General features: G+C 39.9%; 1 protein-coding gene and 1 pseudogene across 2 annotated transcripts; both read left to right on the forward strand.

Moving 5' to 3' along the window:
* Positions 1-413: 413 nt before the first annotated feature.
* LOC134311776 (E3 ubiquitin-protein ligase TRIM39-like) lies at positions 414-7,696 on the forward strand. Of its 2 annotated transcripts, XM_062993446.1 has the most exons (7): positions 417-998; positions 4,613-4,708; positions 4,817-5,050; positions 5,146-5,293; positions 5,576-5,602; positions 5,704-6,144; positions 7,641-7,696. In XM_062993446.1, exons 1-7 carry the CDS (start codon positions 417-419, stop codon positions 7,643-7,645), a joined length of 1,533 nt encoding a protein of 510 aa, XP_062849516.1. In that variant the 3' UTR covers positions 7,646-7,696. The 2 variants fall into 2 exon arrangements, with proteins under 2 accessions (XP_062849517.1, XP_062849516.1); XM_062993447.1 differs by lacking the exon at positions 7,641-7,696 and having other exon boundaries at positions 414-998; positions 5,704-6,889.
* Positions 7,697-10,434: 2,738 nt separating this feature from the next.
* Positions 10,435-17,193, forward strand: LOC134311777 (E3 ubiquitin-protein ligase TRIM39-like; annotated as a pseudogene).
* Positions 17,194-19,662: the final 2,469 nt, after the last annotated feature.

The following is a 19,662-nucleotide window of genomic DNA, read 5'->3' on the forward strand; positions in this document are numbered from 1 at the left end:
CATACCTGTTATGTATAAAACCAGAAAAACCAGACGAATGATTGTACAGAACACACCCACACAGCCTGATGTACAATCTGTCATTACAGCAAGCGGGTTCTTCTGTGTGGAGTTTGCAGGTTCTTTTCTGGTGATCCAGTTTCCTCCCACAGTACAAAGACCTGCATTCAAACTAATTACCATTAGGTGTGTGTGTGTGTGTGTGTGTGTGTGTGTGTTTGTGTGTGTGTGTGTGTGTGTGTGTGTGTGTGTGTTTGCTTGCTCTGTGATAGACTGGTGACCTGTCTGGGGTATTTACTGCCTAATGTCCAGTTAATTGTACCCATTGTGACCCAGTGTAGGATGGGTGGTAAAATAGACAATAAATAAATGAATATATGAATCATTATGGTGTCTCTGTATCTCCTCTATCAGTCATGGCTTCCTCCAGCAGTTTCCTGTCTGAAGATCAGCTCCAGTGCTCCATCTGTCTGGATGTGTTCACTGATCCAGTCTCTACTCCATGTGGACACAACTTCTGCATGATCTGTATCAAAGAGTGCTGGGACACCAGTTCACACTGTCAGTGTCCAGTATGTAAGGAGGAATTTCCTCGAAGACCTGAACTACGAGTAAATACTTTCATCTCTGTACTCGCTGCTCAATTCAGGAAGCCAGTGCAGGTCAAATCAAGCAGCACTGCAGGAGAACCTACCAAATCTCTGGTGTTCTGTGAGGTCTGCAATAAAAAGAAACATGAAGCTCTTAAGTCCTGTCTGATCTGTATGGTCTCTTACTGTAAGATTCACCTGGAACCTCATGAGAAAGCTTCTTCATTAAAGAAACACAAACTAATAGATACTGTAGAGAACCTGGAGGATTACATCTGTCAGAAACATGAGAGACCTCTGGAGATGTTCTGTAGAGACGACCAGACATGTGTGTGTCAGGTCTGCAACTTAGATGACCACAAAAACCACAACACAGTTCCTATAGAGGAGGAGAGTGCAGAGAAGAAGGTGAGAGATCGATACATTGAGCTCCAGAATTATTTGCACCTCTGGTAAAGAGAATTTAAAAAGCTTCTGAAAATGTCTGTGATTAATTCATTTAGTCTCAAACGTAAAAACATTAAAACTAAAATTCTTATTAGCAGTGTTTATATTTAATTTGTAATTTTTCCTCCACCTGAGTGTTAAAGACCTTTTAGTTGGTCCTCCTATACTTACTGTTTTGCTGGGGCATAAATTTGGAATAACACATAGTTAAACTTACCAAATATACTAATAAAATCAGACAATGGCTTTAAAATTACACACCTGCATATTTATATCCAGTTACATATATTAAGAAGCAAAAAATCAGTACAATTATAATCGCATGTCTAGCGCCCCATAGCACACCTGGCTGTATTTGGAAAGCACACTCCCCGAATTATTTTATCAGCTTTAGAAATCTCTTTCTTTAGGGTAATATAAGGATTTAAAAGGGTAACAGGATAAAATGTTGTATTGTTGATGCAAACTACTATTAGTTAAACCAGAATAACACTACATTAATTACCCTATAAGACACACTACTAGCACCCCATTTACAGTGAATGAGTTACCATTATCCCTGACATATCAGACTTGTATACCTTAATAATACTTAATGATATGTCCCACACGGATAGAACTTTAAACAAACTAACTATTTACTCATGTACACAATCATAAAAATACATTTCACACCCCAAAATATGTTACAAAAATGTTATAATACAGATTCAATCAAATGACAATCAGTAATATTCAAAATGTTATCACTACCTCCCAGGGATGGACTGGTCATCGGGAGGGTCGGGAGTTTTCCCGGTGGGCCGCTCTGTATGTGGGCCGCTGGGGGAGTGAAAAATAAATTCTGTTTTAAATATTCCTGATTAATAATCCTGAAGTGTGCATTGGCCCACCACAGTATCCTCACTGCATGTCCATTGGCCAATCACAGAAATGTCCCTCCCCCAGGATAAACCGTAATCACAACCACCAGTACAAAAACTATAAATGAGTGCGAGATGGAGAAAGGGTCGAAAAAGCGTAAAGGAGGTGCAGAAAAAGCCCGTGATAAAAAACAGAAAAAGCTGCAAGCAGATGCAGAAAAGTGCAGGAAACCGGACAACCTGTTTGGCAGTGAGGAACTACAGCATAGCCAGAGAGCAGAAAAGGAAAAGTTAGTGTTCAGTGACTCTGCTTCATTAGTAACGCTGTTTAAGAAGAGACTGTGGGCCCATCTCAAATGTCGTTTATGCCCTACTTAGGGTACTTCCTAACAGTACAAAACATTTATTTTAACAGTCACTGAATGATTAATAAGTAGTTATCTAAGCTACTGTTGGATATCAGGGGCTTTAAACCAGCCGTTTTAAGGACGATTTTTGTAAAAGTTCTATGATGTCATGTTTAACATAGTGCACTACATAGGGCGGTGGATATAATTTGAGATGGTACCATTAGTCTCTGCTCTTCAGAAAAAGTAAACACTATCTTGTCCTCTATAATACAGAAAGGAAAATGCAGGTGTTCAGGACATTTTTAGAGTGATTATGTGCATAGCTCACATGGGTAATTTCCCTTGTCAAGATATAAAGTATTTACACATGCGATTTATTTCTTTGCACTAATTTGGAACAAACGTGAATCACGTGTGAATAAAAGTGCGAAAAAAGCATATTTACCAGTGTTGAAGGTTTAATGAAAGAAAGGTTTAATTTTATTTCTTTTGGTTTAATGAGACAGGATGGGGAAATCCAATAGAACCATTTAAGAAATTGTAAATTTTAAGAAACATTGTAGAATTTGTAATTGTGTGTGATAGATGGATAGAACTATTAATCCCAAAAGAAAGTGTTGGAGATTTATATATTTTTTTGTAGTTTTTTTTTAATTATTTTAATTTTTATTATAGTGCGTTATTAACTTTAGTGGTAAGATAGATGAAAACTATTAATATCAATCATCTAACATTTGATTAGGGGGTGATATGTGTGGCGTGATGTGCTTGTTGTGGGCTGCTCAAGAAAAAAGTCCAGGGCTGAATTTTGTTCCCAGTCCAGCCCTGCTACCTCCTAAAGCCGGCAGTTATGTAAATAACTAAGTAAACAAAAAAAAAAAAAAAACTCAAAGTCCGTTTAGCAAAATCCAAAAGTCAAGTTCGTTCAAAAATATGAAACAACGGCAACCCAAAATACAGTTGCAGGCCTGATCCCACGTTCCCAATCAGCAGAGATCACAGAGTATATTTGGTCGGTTGTGTTGAAATCAAACTCACGTGCAAGAAACTCCGCTGTCCATGTTCGTTGTTTACCTTGATGAAACAGTAGAAATCCTTTCCCGTTTGATCTTGGATGCAAAAAATCAGAGTTTATCGTCCATGCATGAAAGCTCCAGAGACGTTCACGGCTGACACGGCATAAACAAAGTCACTAGTCGACTGCAAATTGTAATATCAGACTCACGGTCCGTTTGTCTTCCCGCATCCCAAGAGATATAATAGATAATAGGTGTTTTACCCGCTTACATCACACTTGTTCTCTCTTGCTATTTTATTTATTTTTTTTTTTTTTTCGTTTTTTCTTCTTTTTCCACCCACTTTCTCCCGCTCCTTTCCCGACCTCTCACCATGCATGCTGATTGGCTTAAACATAAATTAAGGGAGGGCTATACATACACTTTACTTTAAACAGCATAAAACAATTTGACAATCAGAAAATTAATTACAGAACAAATAAGAACTAATTTATTTGCTACCATTTAACAGCAAACATAATGTAAACAAAATATTATTTATGCCCAAATTTTAATTGGGCTACACATGGTAAGTTTGGTGGTTACGGAGGCCAAATTTTGAGACTTCTAGGATACATTAGCATTTTGGGGTCACAAAGTTTTTAAATCTTCACGTGTATATGGCTCTCTGTACACAATACATCTCTGTATGGGAACCCAAAACTGGCAGGTGATAAGAAGTGGCCGCAGAATGGACACGTCAGGGGGGATTGATCTGGCTCTCCTAGTTCAGATTAGGGATTGTGTAAAAGGAAGCAGATTCACAATCAGGCAAATTGGTGATAAATCAGAAAAAAAGCATCTGAAGCTCGTAAACCAAAATCTGGCTCCATCTGCCAGAAATAAAAATGTTTTTTAAGTGTTGTGAGAAGAAATGACAACATTACAAAGTGGTATATGCTTTATCATCCCAACATGTTTTGGAATGTGTTGCAGAACTGAGATGAAATGAAATTAAGTTCACCAGAAAAAAACATGCAAAGAAATAAAAGTCAAAGTAGCATGAGTTTCCCCACTCTAATATTTCAGCCATGAGAGAGTCCTTTAAAAGCCAGTCATTGTTCATGTGGGCTCCCAGCCCAAGCAGTTGGCAAAGCTCAGTTTCAATTAGATGAGAAAATGTCAGCTCTGGTGTGCTAGAGTGTTTTACCACTGCGCCACCTGATCACCTAATATTTCTTATTCTAGATTTTTCTTACTCTTTAATCCAATAAACCGTTTTATATGAAAAGTAAGTGCAGTTTAGAAGTATAATTACATTAGTACCACTTCTGCAGAATTCTGTAAACACAACTTATATTTTACAGACTCAGCTGGGAGCAACACAAGCAGAAGTTGAGCAGATGATCCAGGACCGACTAAAGAAGATAGAGGAAATTAAAGACTCTATAAAACGTAATAAAGTAAGTGAAGTCTTTCTCTACTCAGCTAGTTCTCATTTTTAATGATACATAAGCAGAGCTGATAATTCTAATAACACTACATAAATGACTTGATGTTTCTCCCGGTAGAAAAACACAGAGAAGGCGAAAGCTGACAGCATGGAGATCTTCAGAGCTCTGATACGCAGCATTGAGAGAAACCAGGCTGAGATGCTGAAGGTGATGGAAGAGAAACAGAGAGCAGCAGAGCATCAGGCTGAAGAGTTCATTAAAGATCTGGAGCAGGAAATCACTGCGCTAAAGAGGAGAAACACTGAGCTGGAGCAGATCTCCAACACTGAGGATCATCTCCACGTCCTACAGGTCAGAGTTCTTCTGTTTCATAATAGTAATGCAGCACATGACAGGACAGCACTGGTCATACTGAGGGATTTCTCCTCTCTCCTGCTGTACTGTAGATTTACCCGTCCCTGTGCAGACCTCCACCTACCAACAACTGGACTGATGTCAGTATTCAGCCTCATCTGGATGTGGAGACGCTGAGGAGAGCTCTGTCTCAGCTTCAGGAATGTGTTGATGAACAAATGAAGAAGGTTGTCAGTATGGGTAAGTGTTTACTATCTAAGATCTTGTTTGAGCAGAGAAATTTCTTTTGACTTACATTCATCCGGTAATAGTTTAATTATACGTTGAAGCTTCTGTTACTTGCTGTTATTATGAATTCTCTATGGAAGCTTCTATGAATGTTGGTCACCACACTATGTGCTGGTTAATGTTCATGTTCCAGCTTCATATTGTGCTTTATAATCATCATTAATAATAATCCAGTTTCTAACAGAAATGATTTCTGGCAGTAAATAATTTTGTTCTTTATTTTATTCCAACCAGAACTAAAGAGAATTCAACAATATGCAGGTTTGTGAGCTCTCACTCATCACATGATGAAATCTAGATTTCTTCATTAATACACACTGTGTAACGATAAAACGGGTGTCAATTGTGTCTCTTTTTCTCAGTGGACGTGAATCTGAATCCTGATACAGCTCATCCTTACCTGATCCTGTCTTATGATGGAAAACAAGTTACTGACGGAGACACAGAACAGGATCTTCCTGATAATCCAGAGAGATTTGACCAATGTGTCTGTGTGCTGGGAAAGGAGGGATTCTCCTCAGGGAGATTTTACTATGAGGTTCAGGTTAAAGGGAAGACTGAGTGGGATTTAGGAGTGACCAGAGAGTCCAGTAACAGAAAGGGAGAGATTATACCAGGACCTGATGATGGATATTGGTCTGTGTGTCTGAGAAATAAAACTAAATATTTGTCTCTGGATTCTCCCTCTGCCCCCCTTTTTTTGAAACAGGCTCCTCAGAAGGTGGGGGTGTTTGTGGATTATGAGGACGGTTTGGTCTCCTTCTATGATGTTGAGAATAAATCTCATATCTACTCTTACACTGGTCAGTCTTTCACTGAGAAACTATATCCAATATTCAGTCCCTATGAAAAATATGAAGATAAAAATTCAGCACCACTGATCATCTGCCCTGTTAGTCAAATTCAGTCTTAATAAGTGAGTGCAATGCAATGTGCAACACCACTGTCTGATTTATATCCTTTTACTTGTTTTTTCTTCCTCTTATTTGCATTTCATTTTTAATTAAAATTATTTATTTGCAAAATAATAACAACCAAATGGAAGAAACATACAAACTAACTGGATCACCTTAGTAATCACATAGGATACAATGGCAACCAGCTAATAACAGCCTTTTAACCATGTGGCATATTAAAACAACCACTTAGCAACAACAGAGCACCCAACTAGTAACCTGACTGAAGTTGCCTAGGATATTGTGACCATGACTTTGCAACACCCTAGCAATCTTAAGGGAACAACCATCTCCAACCATATAGATTACCGTAGCAACCATCTAGCAACACACTAGTAATTACCAGATATGCCACAGAACCACCTAGAATGCCCTTGTAACCAGTTGGAATGTGTTAGTCTGTATCGAGCAACACTGGCATCCTTTTTGACATGACTGGACACGTATCGTAGGGGGTGTGTGATATTTCACAGCTGTCCTTGACCAGAGATATTGTAAGCGGAAGCGGAGTTACAGTAGGAAATTGAAAATGACAAGACTGGAAGAGATGATGGAGGGGGGTATATGGAATAATATGCTAGTATTACATGGGGTTATTTTTTTTTTTATGCATTTGGTGATGTTTTTGCACTGAAAAGTCTAAATAAAAAGTATTATTTGCCATCCATTTGATTATTATTATTTTTTATTGCATGGCTTGTGTAATGCACGTCTGTCTGTGTATACTTTATATGAAAATTCATATTATAAAACATTCCTTAATTGCTGGTTTATTTTAAAGCTTCTGTACTGCATCAACATGGACCTTATTAATCTGATCATTCTCAGATTGTAGGTGTTGCCCAAACATACGTAAACGTATTCACTCCAATAATGTTCACCACATCTGTACAACATTTGTGTAAAATGTACATACTGTATCAGTACTGCTATACTAATGTGTACATTTCTTCCTGTTTTTCCTTTGGATCACACACACAAACGCATTTTATAATCTAATTCTCCTGTATTTACTAAACTGAGCTAAACTAAAACCTGCTATTTGTGACCTTTGAGCTATTTGTAAGTTTTAAATAGAATTTCAGTTTCCTGCATCATATCTGGAGTTTCTCTGTCACTGAAAACACTAACACATCTAACTGCTCTTTATCTTAGAGTCACTTCCATCACTACACATGTACAATAACAGAGAGCAGTGAGGGGGCAATTACTTTATCACAGCACTGTATGTGTTTGGGTGAATTTCTGCCACCTGGTGGTTAAAATGTGTAAATGTGGCACAAACAGTGGGCGTGTCCTCATGACGTCACTCAGGTGGAACGAAACTTATTTTCTTTCACCAGCTTAAAGTCTCCAGTCTGAAGCTTCTACAGCCTTCAAGCAGCTACAATCACTGCAGGTAAATAATAAAGGGGGTAAAAAGGTAAAAAGTGCAGCAGGGGAGGTAAAGTGGAGCAGTGCTATAACCAAGTTTTGGGGAAGTTCCACAGTTTGTTTTCTTTATGTTGGTAGAATGAGGAAACACAGCGTATAGAAACGATCTGCGGTTGTGTCTCATATGTAACTCGATTTAACATCAAGTGCACTAGAATTACAGGGAATTGTTTTATATAGTGCACATTGTAAGGGAAGTGGACACAATTTGGGACAGTGGAGTATTTTGACTGGAAATGTTCATACAAATTAAAAACAGCAAGACTTTACTGTAAATAAAACATCTTATAACACATGTGACGCAGTAAAGTTGATGATAAAATGTTGATTCTTGATGTTTATAATCAGTGGTTTATAAACACTTGTAATACAGAAACTCTGTCTAGAACAGTCTGATTAAATTCTCTTTCACTGGTGCTACCAGGTGGGACATAAATAATAGTTTTAATCAGATTTTATTTCACCAGATATATTTTATTCTTTATTTTTCATTACAATTTGTGTTGCCTTCTCTGAGCTTTACAATAAATGCAGCAATTAAGAACTACCGTCTATAAACTAAAGGACGTCTAGTAGAGTTACACCTTATATTTATGTGAACATTCATACCTGTTATGTATCAAACCAGAAAAAAACAGAAGAATCATTTTACTTTTCTATTAATTTCACTCTAGATTGTTATAAAAAAGAATTCTCTAGTTTCCACAGGACAATTCCACTTTATAATGACAGTACACCATCTGTAGATGTTACTTAGTTAATATCAAAACATTCTGATGTATCATGTCTATATAAAGGCCTTTATTTAAAAATGATACATCAGAATTGCTTGATATTAACTGAGTGTAAACTACAGATGGTGTACTATCATTACAAAGTGAAATTCTTGTGTGGAAACAAGTAGAGTCCTTTTAATAACAATAAAAATTAAAGAGCTAAGATTAAATTGTAGTTTACTTTAAATTGAAAGTAAAATCATAATGTCAGGTTGTTAGCAACTCTTTTTTTTCAAAGCTTGAAATTGTATCCCAAATACAGTTTGCAGAAAGAAATTGGTTTATTTAATTATTAAATTTTTACCTGATATATTTATATATCTTTTAACTGATATATTTACATATTTCTAACTGATACATTTAACTTTTTAACTGATATATATATATATATATAAACTTGGTACAGCACAAACAGGTAGTAATAATAATTATTATTATTGCACAAATGGTATATATGTAGAGTATACACTGATCAGCCATAACATTAAAACCACCTCCTTGTTTCTACACTCACTGTCTGTTTTATCAGCTCCACTTACTGACTGTAGTCCATCTGTTTCTCTGCATGTTTTCATCTTGTTCTTCAATGGTCAGGACCCCCACAGGACCACCACAGAGCAGGTATTATTTAGGTGCTGGATGATTCTCAGCACTGCAGTGACACTGACATGGTGGTGGTGTGTTGTGGTGGTATGAGTGGATCAGACACAGCAGTGCTGCTGGAGTTTTTAAACACCGTGTCCACTCACTGTCCACTCTATTAGACACTCCTACCTAGTTGGTCCACCTTGTAGATGTAAAGTCAGAGACGATCGCTCATCTATTGCTGCTGTTTGAGTCGGTCATCTTCTAGACCTTCATCAGTAATCACAGGACGCTGTTGGCTGGATATTTTTGGTTGGTGGACTATTCTCAGTCCAGCAGTGACAATGAGGTGTTTAAAAACTCCAGCAGCGCTGCTGTGTCTGATCCACTCATATCAGCACAACACAGACTAACATACAACCACCATGTCAGTGTCACTGCAGTGCTGAGAATGATCCACCACCTAAATAATACCTTCTCTGTGGGGGTCCTGACCTTTGAAGAACAGCATGAAAGGCGGCTAAGAAAGCATGCAGAGAAACAGATGGACTACAGTCAGTAATTGTAGAACTACAAAGTGCTTCTACATGGTTAGTGGAGCTGATAAAATGGACAGTGAGTGTAGAAACAAGGAGGTGGTTTTAATGGCTGATCGGTGTATTTAATAATAGTAATATGTAATAGTATATATGTAAGTGATCTGTGCATTAAATAGCAGTTTGGGGAGGGCAGAGTTCAAAACAGTTTGATTTGCTCTCTCAGCAGCTATGGGTATGAGTGTCTGGGTGTGAGGTGGGGGGGGGTGGAGGTGTAATAGAGGCTACAGCTTTGGTAAAAAGCTTCTTAAGTTCCTCAGTCTGCTTGTTCGGGTCTTAATTGTCCTGAATCTTTTTCTCGATGGGAGGGGGACAAACAGTCTGTGACGTACGTGGGTTGAGTCTTTGATGATGTTCCTAGCCTTCTTATGTAAGTGACTGGTTTAAACTTTATCCAGTTTTGGGAGCTTGGTACCCACAATCCATTGTCCTAACTATACGGTCCAATTCCTCCTGTTCTCGGCTGTACAGCTGGTTTACCACACTGTCACACAGTAACAAAGCTAACTATTTGCTGTTAGGGGTGTGTGTGTGTGTGTGTGTGGTGTGTGTGTGTGTGTGTGTGTGTGTGTGTGTTTGTTTTTGCTTGCCCTGTAATGGGCTGGTGACCTGTCTGGTGTGTTTCCTACCCTTTGCCCAGTTAATTGTACCCACTGTGACCCAGAATAGGATGGGTGTGGTTAAATGGACAATGAAAAAATGAATACATGAATCATTATGGTGTCTCTGTATCTTCTCTATCAGTCATGGCTTCCTCCAGCAGTTTCCTGTCTGAAGATCAGCTCCAGTGCTCCATCTGTCTGGATGTGTTCACTGATCCAGTTTCTACTCCATGTGGACACAACTTCTGCATGATCTGTATCAAAGAGTGCTGGGACACCAGGACTGTACAGTATGTAATACAAATTTCCCCAGAAGACCTGAACTACATGTTAACACCTTCATCTCTGGACTGGCTGCTCAGTTTAGGAAGCCAGTTCAGGTAAAATCAAGCAGCACCGCAGGAGACCCTACCAAATCTCTGGTGTTCTGTGACTTCTGCAGTGAGAAGAAACATGAAGCTCTGAAGTCCTGTCTGATCTGTATGGCCTCTTACTGCAAGACTCACCTGGAACTTCATGAGAAAGTTTTTTCATTCAAGAAACTAATAGATCCTGTGAAGAACCTGGAGGATTACATCTGTCAGAAACATGAGAGACCTCTGGAAATGTTCTGTAGAGATGACCAGACGTGTGTGTGTCAGTTCTGCATTGAAACAGACCACAAGAACCACAACACAGTTCCTATAGAGGAGGAGAGTGCAGAGAAGAAGGTGAGAGATCTTATACATTGAGCTCCAGAATTATTTGCACTTCTGGTAAAGAGGATTTAAAAAGCTTCTGTAAAATGTTTGTGATTGATTAATTTAGTCTCAGACTAAAATTTTATAACAGTGTTTATATTTAATTTGTAATTTTTGCTCCACCTGAGTGATGGTCCTCCTATACTTACTGTTTTGCTGGGACATAAATATGGAATAACACAGAGGTAAACTTTCCAAATATACTAATGAGGTAAATGTTTTAATTTTTTTAATGTTTGATTTCATAAATCAGACAACGGCTTTTAAATTACACACCTACATTTTTATATTCAGTTAGATATATTAAGAAGCAAATAATCGGTACAATTATATACGCATGGAAAGGATGGTGGTTACTGAGGCCAAATTTTGAGATTTCTCTCTTTTCACCTGCACTAGGCGGATGCATATGTGGATCAGCTTTGAGTACAGAGAGCCACACCTTAATCAACACTCTTTCCCCGTCTCTGTGCAGATGCCATCAATCAGCCAGCAGAGATCGTAATTGCATCAGACATAAGACAGTCCTGTATCCGGCTTCCATCTGTATGAACAACAGCCAATTATTGTTCATGTAGGTTCCCAGCCCAGCCAGTTGGTAAAGCTGAGTTTTAAACCAATGAGTGTGAAATGTTAGCTCTGGTGTGCTAGCGTGTTTTATCGCTGTGCCACCTGAGTGCCTAATATTTCTTATTCTAGATTTTTCTTACTCTTTAATCCAATAAACCATTTTATATGAAAGTGAGTGCAGTTTAGAAGTATAATTACATTAGTACCACCTCTGCAGAATTCCAATCATTTCTGTAAACACAGCTTATATATTTTACAGACTCAGCTGGGAGTAACAAAAGCAGAAGTTGAGCAGATGATCCAGGACTGACTGAAGAAGATCAAAGAAATCAAACATTCTGTAGAACTTAATAAAGTAAAAAAAAGCCTTTCTTTACTCGACTAGTCTTCATTTCCAAACAAACATAAGTACAACCACTATTTCTAATAACACTACATAAACAGGGGCGTTTTAATGCACGACTTACCTTATTTTTTATTTATTTTGTTATTTCGGTTAATAAGAATGGGGAAGCTTGATTTGGTGGTTTCAGTTAAGCGACGTGAACGTTAGAGCTAGTATGTGAGTGACATTCAGCTCAGCCAATCAGAATGCAGCACCAGGTTTATATATATATATATATATATATATATATATATATATGTGTGTGTGTGTGTGTGTGTGTGTGTGTGTGTGTGTGTGTGTGTGTGTGTGTGTGTGTGTGTGTGTGTGTTCGGACGTTCTGCACCAGTTAGTTTAGTTAGACTCGCTTTATGGTCCCAGCAGGGAGTTCGGGTTCTGGAACTAGGCGGTATAAAGTGCTGTAACGCTTATTGAAGTCCTGACTAAACAGTTAAAGTGACTGTACCCTGTCGTGTGCTTTTATTCCCACACCTCCACCACCGCACAGCAACAGACCCATAGCATCCACACCGGACAGCGGCTAGGTGAGCCGACCCTCTACAGTAGCATGTGGCTAATGCTAACGGTAAAGTGCAGCGATAGTGAAAGTAAAAACATGACAATATTTTTGTAAAGTAAAATATATAAATAACTAAAAGACAATGAAATATCAAAATACATGTAATCACAATACACAGTGAGTGCACAGCAGGGGATTTTGGAAATTCTTTGTAACTTGCTTAACGTTACTAGATTATGTATATATATATATATATATATATATATATATATAATTATTTTTTGCACTGGGGCCCATGAGCTCCTAGTTACGCCACTGAACTGTGTTGTGTACTGATTATGAAAACTATACGGGGGGCCCACAAGCAGCCGTAGCCCCTGGGCCCACAGGCAGGTTAAATCGCCTCTGTACATAAATGACTTGATGTTTCTCCTGGTAGAAAAACACAGAGAAGGAGAAAGCTGACAGTATGGAGATCTTCAGAGCTCTGATATGCAGCATTGAGAGAAACCAGGCTGAGATGCTGAAGGTGATGGAAGAGAAGCAGACAGCAGCAGAGCGTCAGGCTGAAGAGTTCATTAAAGATCTGGAGCAGGAAATCACTGAGCTAAAGAGGAGAAACACTGAGCTGGAGCAGATCTCCAACACTGAGGATCATCTCCACCTCCTACAAGTCAGAGTCCCTTTGTTTCATAATAGTAATGCAGCACATGACAGGACAGCACTGGTCATGCTGAGGGTTTTATCCTCTCTCCTGCTGTACTGTAGATTTACCTGTCCCTGTGCAGACCTCCACCCACCAACAACTGGACTGATGTCAGTGTTCAGCCTCATCTGCATGTGGAGACTCTGAGGAGAGCTCGGGATCAGCTTCAGGAATGTGTTGATGAAGAAATGAAGAAGAGTGTCAGTATGGGTAAGTGATTATTATCTGTACGATCTTGTGAGTTTGAGCAGAGAAACTGCTTATTACTTACATTTATCTGGTAATAGTTTAACCATAAGTTGAAGCTGCTGTTATTTTTAACTGTGTGTTGGTTAATGTTCATGTTCCAGCTTCATATTGTGCTTCATAATCATCACTTTAAAATAATCCAGTTTCTAACAGAAATGATTTCTAGCAGTAAATAATTTTGTTCTTTATTTTATTCCAACCAGAACTGAAGAAAATTCAACAATATGCAGGTTTGTGAGCTCTCACTCATCACATGATGAAATCTAGATTTCTTCATTAATACTATCATGCGTGGGCTAAGACAAGACAAAAGGGGGCGGACACACGCAGAGATGTAACCAAACTAATATTTATTAAAAACAAAAAGACAAGACAAAACACAGTGAAAAGGACTAAACAAGGCGAGCTAGGCTAAACAGGCGAACTAGGCTAACAAATCAAAATAGGCTAACAATGCAAACTAGAGGGTACAAGACGAATACAAAATGGTAACCAACCATCAGACAGAGTCACTTCCAAAGTCAGAGAAACTAAGCAAATCAAAATAATCGCAAAACAGAGTCCAGCGTCTGTTCTTCAGCTCACCTCTTATATAGAGGGCAGCTAGAGCTAATTAGTCCGAAGGAACTAATCAGAAATGGGGCATGGCAGGAGACCGTGTGTGCTCATGGAGAGGGGGGCGTGGCACACAGGAGCTCATTGCGACAGAAGCCTCCCCCTAAAGGCACTGCTCCTGGAAGAAAAAAAAATAGGTCCTGGGCCCTGTGGGGCAAATTTAAAGTAATTCATAAAGTTCTGAGGCAGGCATGACAAAAGCGCTGGAACGCAGGCCGCCGACAGAAAACCTGGTGAGGCGTCTTGAATCAGCTGCTTGGACCCTGGTGAGGCATCTTGAATTAGCTGCTTGGACCCTGGAGAGTTAACTGCTGAAAACTTGGAATTGCTTGACTGGAGAGCCCGAAACTACCAACACTATCTATGGTCTTTGAACTGCTAAATTATTTAAGACAGTCAGAGACCGACAAACTAGAAACTAATCGAACTGGCAGAGGACGGACATACACTCGACCACACGGAACAGGAGCCGGCGGAAAAACAGAAGGACCCCTGGAGCCTTTGGGGTCATTACAAGGAACAAAACTAAACTCACAGTCCTGAATGGCTCCTAACAGACATGGGATGGTCATGAGCATTTTGAGCGGGCACTGGCACCCAGACCATATCTGCAGTGGGTACTGGGGAAAGTTGAGTATCCCCAGCAGGCACTGGATGCCAGGCATGAGCTGCAGTGGACACTTTGCTGCATGGAGAGTCTCCAATGGGTACAGGAGGTTTCACAAACTTCCCTATACCAATCTCATAGGGTTTTTTTCCTGTATATTTGACTCTCATGAGGACCTCAAACACCTTAACCGAGTTCAGCTCAACTCCCTTCTTAGACCAGAGCTGCCTAGCCCATTCTCGAGCATTACCCCTCACCCGAGACATCATAAACAACACCTTTTGTATTTCAGTAGGCTGAGGGTCAAGAATGTCCTGCAGGTAGAGCTGGCTCTGAAGGAAGCCCTCGACCCAAGGGTCACTTCCATCATAAGGAGCTGGCCTACAGAGCAGAAAAGTCTGAGGACACCTCATGGAGTCAAAGTCAGGGAACCCTGGAACAAAAAACATCTGGCTGCGTCCTAAGAGGGACTATTATGTCACGTGGGGGCTAAGACAAGACAAAAAGGGGCGGACACACACGCAGAGATGTAACCAAACTAATATTTATTAAAAACAAAAAAGACAAAACACAGTGAAAAGGACTAAACAAGGTGAACTAGGCTAACCAGGCGAACTAGGCTAACCAGGCGAACTAGGCTAAACAGGCTAACAAGGCAATTTAGGCTAACAAGGCGATCTAGGCTAACAATTTGAACTAGGCTAACAAGGTGATCTAGGCCAACAAGGCGATCTAGGCTAACAAAGCAAACTAGGCTAACAAGGCGATCTAGGCTAACAATGCGATCTAGGCTAACAAGGCGATCTAGGCTAACAAGGCGATCTAGGCTAACAAGGCGAACTAGGCTAACAATGCGAACTAGGCTAACAAAGCAAACTAGGCTAACAATGCGAACTAGGCTAACAATGCGAACTAGGCTAACAAAGCAAACTAGGCTAACAATGCAAACTAGGCTAACAAGGCGATCTAGGCTAACAAAGTGAATTAGGCTAACAATGTGAACTAGGCTAACAAAGCAAACTAGGCTAACAAGGCGATCTAGGCTAACAAGGCGATCTAGGCTAACAATGCGATCTAGGCTAACAAGGCAAACTAGGCTAACAAGGCAAACTAGGCTAACAAGGCGATCTAGGCTAACAATGCGAACTAGGCTAACAAGGCGATCTAGGCTAACAATGCGAACTAGGCTAACAATGCGAACTAGGCTAACAATGCGAACTAGGCTAACAATGCGAACTAGGCTAACAATGCGAACTAGGCTAACAATGCAAACTAGGCTAACAAGGCGATCTAGGCTAACAAAGTGAATTAGGCTAACAATGTGAACTAGGCTAACAAAGCAAACTAGGCTAACAAAGCAAACTAGGCTAACAAAGCGATCTAGGCTAACAATGCGATCTAGGCTAACAAGGCAAACTAGGCTAACAAGGCAAACTAGGCTAACAAGGCAAACTAGGCTAACAATGCGAACTAGGCTAACAATGCGAACTAGGCTAACAATGCGAACTAGGCTAACAATGCGAACTAGGCTAACAATGTGAACTAGGCTAACAAAGCAAACTAGGCTAACAAAGCAAACTAGGCTAACAAAGCAAACTAGGCTAACAAAGCGATCTAGGCTAACAACGCGATCTAGGCTAACAAGAAGATGCAGGCTAACAAAGCAATCTAGCGGGTACAAGACAAATACAAAATGGTCACCAACCATCAGACAGAGTCACTTCCAAAGAGAAGCAAATCAAAATAATCACAAAATGGAGTCCAGCGTCTGTTCTCCAGCCCATCTCTTATATAGAGAGCAGCTGGAGCTAATTAGTCCAAAGGAACTGATCAGAATTGGGGTGTGGCAGGAGACCGTGTGTGTTCACTTATGGAGAGGGGGGCGTGGCACACAGGAGCTCATTGTGACAGATACACACTGTGTAACGATAAAATGGGTGTAAATTGTGTCTCTTTCTCTCAGTGGACGTGATTCTGGATCCTAATACAGCAAATCGTTACCTGATCCTGTCTGATGATGGAAAACAGGTTACATGTGGAGACACAGAACAGAATCTTCCTGATAATCCAGAGAGATTTGATCCCTGTGTCTGTGTGCTGGGAAAGCAGGGATTCTCCTCAGGGAGATTTTACTATGAGGTTCAGGTTAAAGGGAAGACAGACTGGGAGTTAGGAGTGACCAGAGAGTCCAGTAACAGGAAGGGATTTTTTACAGCAAGTCCTGAAAATGGATATTGGTCTGTGTGTCTGAGATATGAGACTGAATATGAGGCTCTGGATTCTCCTTGTGTCCTCCTCTTCTTGAAACAGGCTCCTCAGAAGGTGGGGGTGTTTGTTGATTATGAGGAGGGTTTGGTCTCCTTCTATGATGTAGAGAATGAGTCTCATATCTACTCTTTCACTGGTCAGTCTTTCACTGAGAAACTCTATCCAGTATTCAGTCCTGAGCTCAATGATGAAGGTAAAAATTTAGCACCACTGATCATCTGCCCTGTTAGACAAGTTCAATCTTAATTAGTGAATGCAGCGTAATGTGCAACACCACTGTTGGATTTATGTTCTTCTACTTGTTTCTTCTTCTTCCTCTTCTTTGCATCTTATTTCTATAAAAACAAATTATGTGCAAAGGTTAGTGCACCCTCTCATGTTAGCATGATACAGTCAAGCCGGAAAGTCTGCACACCCCTCACACCTTCACCTGCACTCTTGTTTCTGGACATTTTTGCCCGTTCCTCTTGGCATATCCTTGCGAGCTCTGTCAGGTTGGATGGGAAGCGTCGGTACATGGCCATTTTCAGCTCCTTCCACAGATGTTTGATTGGATTCAGGTCTGGGCTCTGGCTGGGCTGAAGCCACTCCTTTGTTCTTTTGGCTGTGTGCTTTGGGTCATTGTCATGTTGGAAGGTAAACCTTCACCCCAGCCTGAGGTCCAGAGCGCTCTGGAGCAGGTTTTCCTCAAGGATCTCGGTGTACTGAGCTGCATTCATCTTTTCTTCTATCAGGACTAGTCGCCCCGTTCCCACTGCTGAAAACCATCTCCACATCATGATGCTACCACCACCATGCTTCACTCTAGAGATGGTGTTAGCCAGGTGATGAGTGGTACCTGGTTTCCTCCAAATGTGATGCTTGGTATTCAGGCCAAAAAGTTACATTTTGGTTTTATCAGACCAGAGAATCTTGTTTCTCATGGTTTGAGAGTGCTCTAGGTGACTTTTACTGAGGAGTGGTTTCCGTCTGGCCACTCTACCATGAAGGCGTGATTTGTGGAGTGCTGCTGGATGGTTGATCTTTTGATAGGTTCTCCCGTCTCCACAAGGATACGCTGGAGCTCTTTCAGAGTGACCCTCAGGTTCCTGCTCACCTCCCTGGCCAAGGCCGTCTTCCCCGATCGCTCAGTTCGGCTGGGCGGCCAGGTCTAGGAAGATTTTTGTTGGTTCCAAACTTCTTCCATTTATGAATAATGGAGGCCACTGTGCTCTTTGGGATGTGTAAAACTGCAGCATTTTTTCTGTACCCTTCTCCAGATCTGTGCCTTGATACAATCCTGTTTCTGAGGTCTGCAGGTAATTCCTTTGACCCCATGGCTTGGAGTTTGCTCTGATATGCACCGTCAACTGTGGGACCTTTTATAGGCAGGTGTTGGCAATCCCCAATCATGTCAAATCAATTGAATTGACCACAGATGGACTCCAGTTAAACTGTAGAAACATCTCAAGCAGTATCAGTGAAAACAAAATGCACCTCAGCTCACTTTTGGGTGTCGTATCACAGGGTGTGCACACTTATGTACATATGATATTTTACATTTTGATTTTTAATAAATGAGCACAAATGTCTAAAAAGCTGCTTTCACTTTGTCATTGTGGGCGATTTTGTGTAGAATTGTATGACAAAAAAAATAGAATAAATCTGTATAGAATGAGTCTGTAACATCATAAAACGTGGAGAAGGTGAAAGGGGTGTGCAGACTTTCCGACTTGACTGTATAAGTACACTCACAAAACCTATTAAGATCAGGGGACATCATAGCAAACACCTACAATACCATAGCAACACTCTAGAAACACACTGGTAACAACAATAAAATACCATCACGACCAACTAGCAGCACTGTACTGACTAACTGGACCACCCTTGCAACTACATAGAATACTATAGCAACCAGCTAATAATAGCATTTCAACCATGTGGCATGTTAAAACATCCACCTAGCAATGCCATAGCAACCACCTTGTTACACCCAGCAACTTCATGGGATATTATAGCAATTAGCTATCAGCACACATGCACCATGATGGCAAACCATCTCACAACACCGTAGCAACCAATAACCAGCAACCATGCAGAATAATGTCACCAAGTCTTGAAGACTTGAAGACAGCAGCAGAATTACAATTCAAGATTTGAAAAAAAAAAATGTGTGGGGGGCCTAAAAATAGATGGAAAAATATGCTGGTATTACATGAAGTGTTATTTTTTTATTATTTTATACCTTCTGTGATGTTTTTGCACTGAATATTGTAAATAAAATGTATTTTATGCCATCTATATGACATTTGTTTTATATTTCTCTGTTACTGCATGACCTGCATAATGCATCTCTGTGTATATTTTATAAAAAAGAGAATTTACATATTGTAAAACATTTCTTATTGACTGTTTTATATTAAATCTGCTGTACTGTCACTCTCAGTGCATGTACATGTACACTGTTATTCTCCGATTGTAGCTGTTGTTTGATTATTGAAATATTTTCACACGTTCACTCCAGGGTTATTATCGTTAACGAAAACGAACGAAATAACGAAAACTAAAATTGAAAAAACATTTTCGTTAACTGAAATAAATAAAAACGGAGTGGAGCAGTGCTATAACGAAGTTTTGGGGAAGTTCCACAGTTTGTTTTCTTTATGTTGGTAGAATGAGGAAACACAGCGTATAGAAACGATCTGCGGTCGTGTCTCATATGTAACTCGATTT

The sequence above is a fragment of the Trichomycterus rosablanca genome, chromosome 4 (assembly GCF_030014385.1).
Source record: "Trichomycterus rosablanca isolate fTriRos1 chromosome 4, fTriRos1.hap1, whole genome shotgun sequence".
NCBI classification, from domain to species: Eukaryota; Metazoa; Chordata; class Actinopteri; order Siluriformes; family Trichomycteridae; genus Trichomycterus; species Trichomycterus rosablanca.

Excerpts from the sequence above, each read along its gene's own strand:
- LOC134311776 (XM_062993447.1), top strand. The coding sequence starts at position 417 with ATGGCTTCCTCCAGCAGTTTCCTGTCTGAAGATCAGCTCCAGTGCTCC. Across the intron at positions 5,294-5,575 it reads GAAGAAGGTTGTCAGTATGG|AACTAAAGAGAATTCAACAA; the intron begins GTAAGTGTTTAC and ends TATTCCAACCAG. Across the intron at positions 5,603-5,703 it reads GAGAATTCAACAATATGCAG|TGGACGTGAATCTGAATCCT; the intron begins GTTTGTGAGCTC and ends TCTTTTTCTCAG.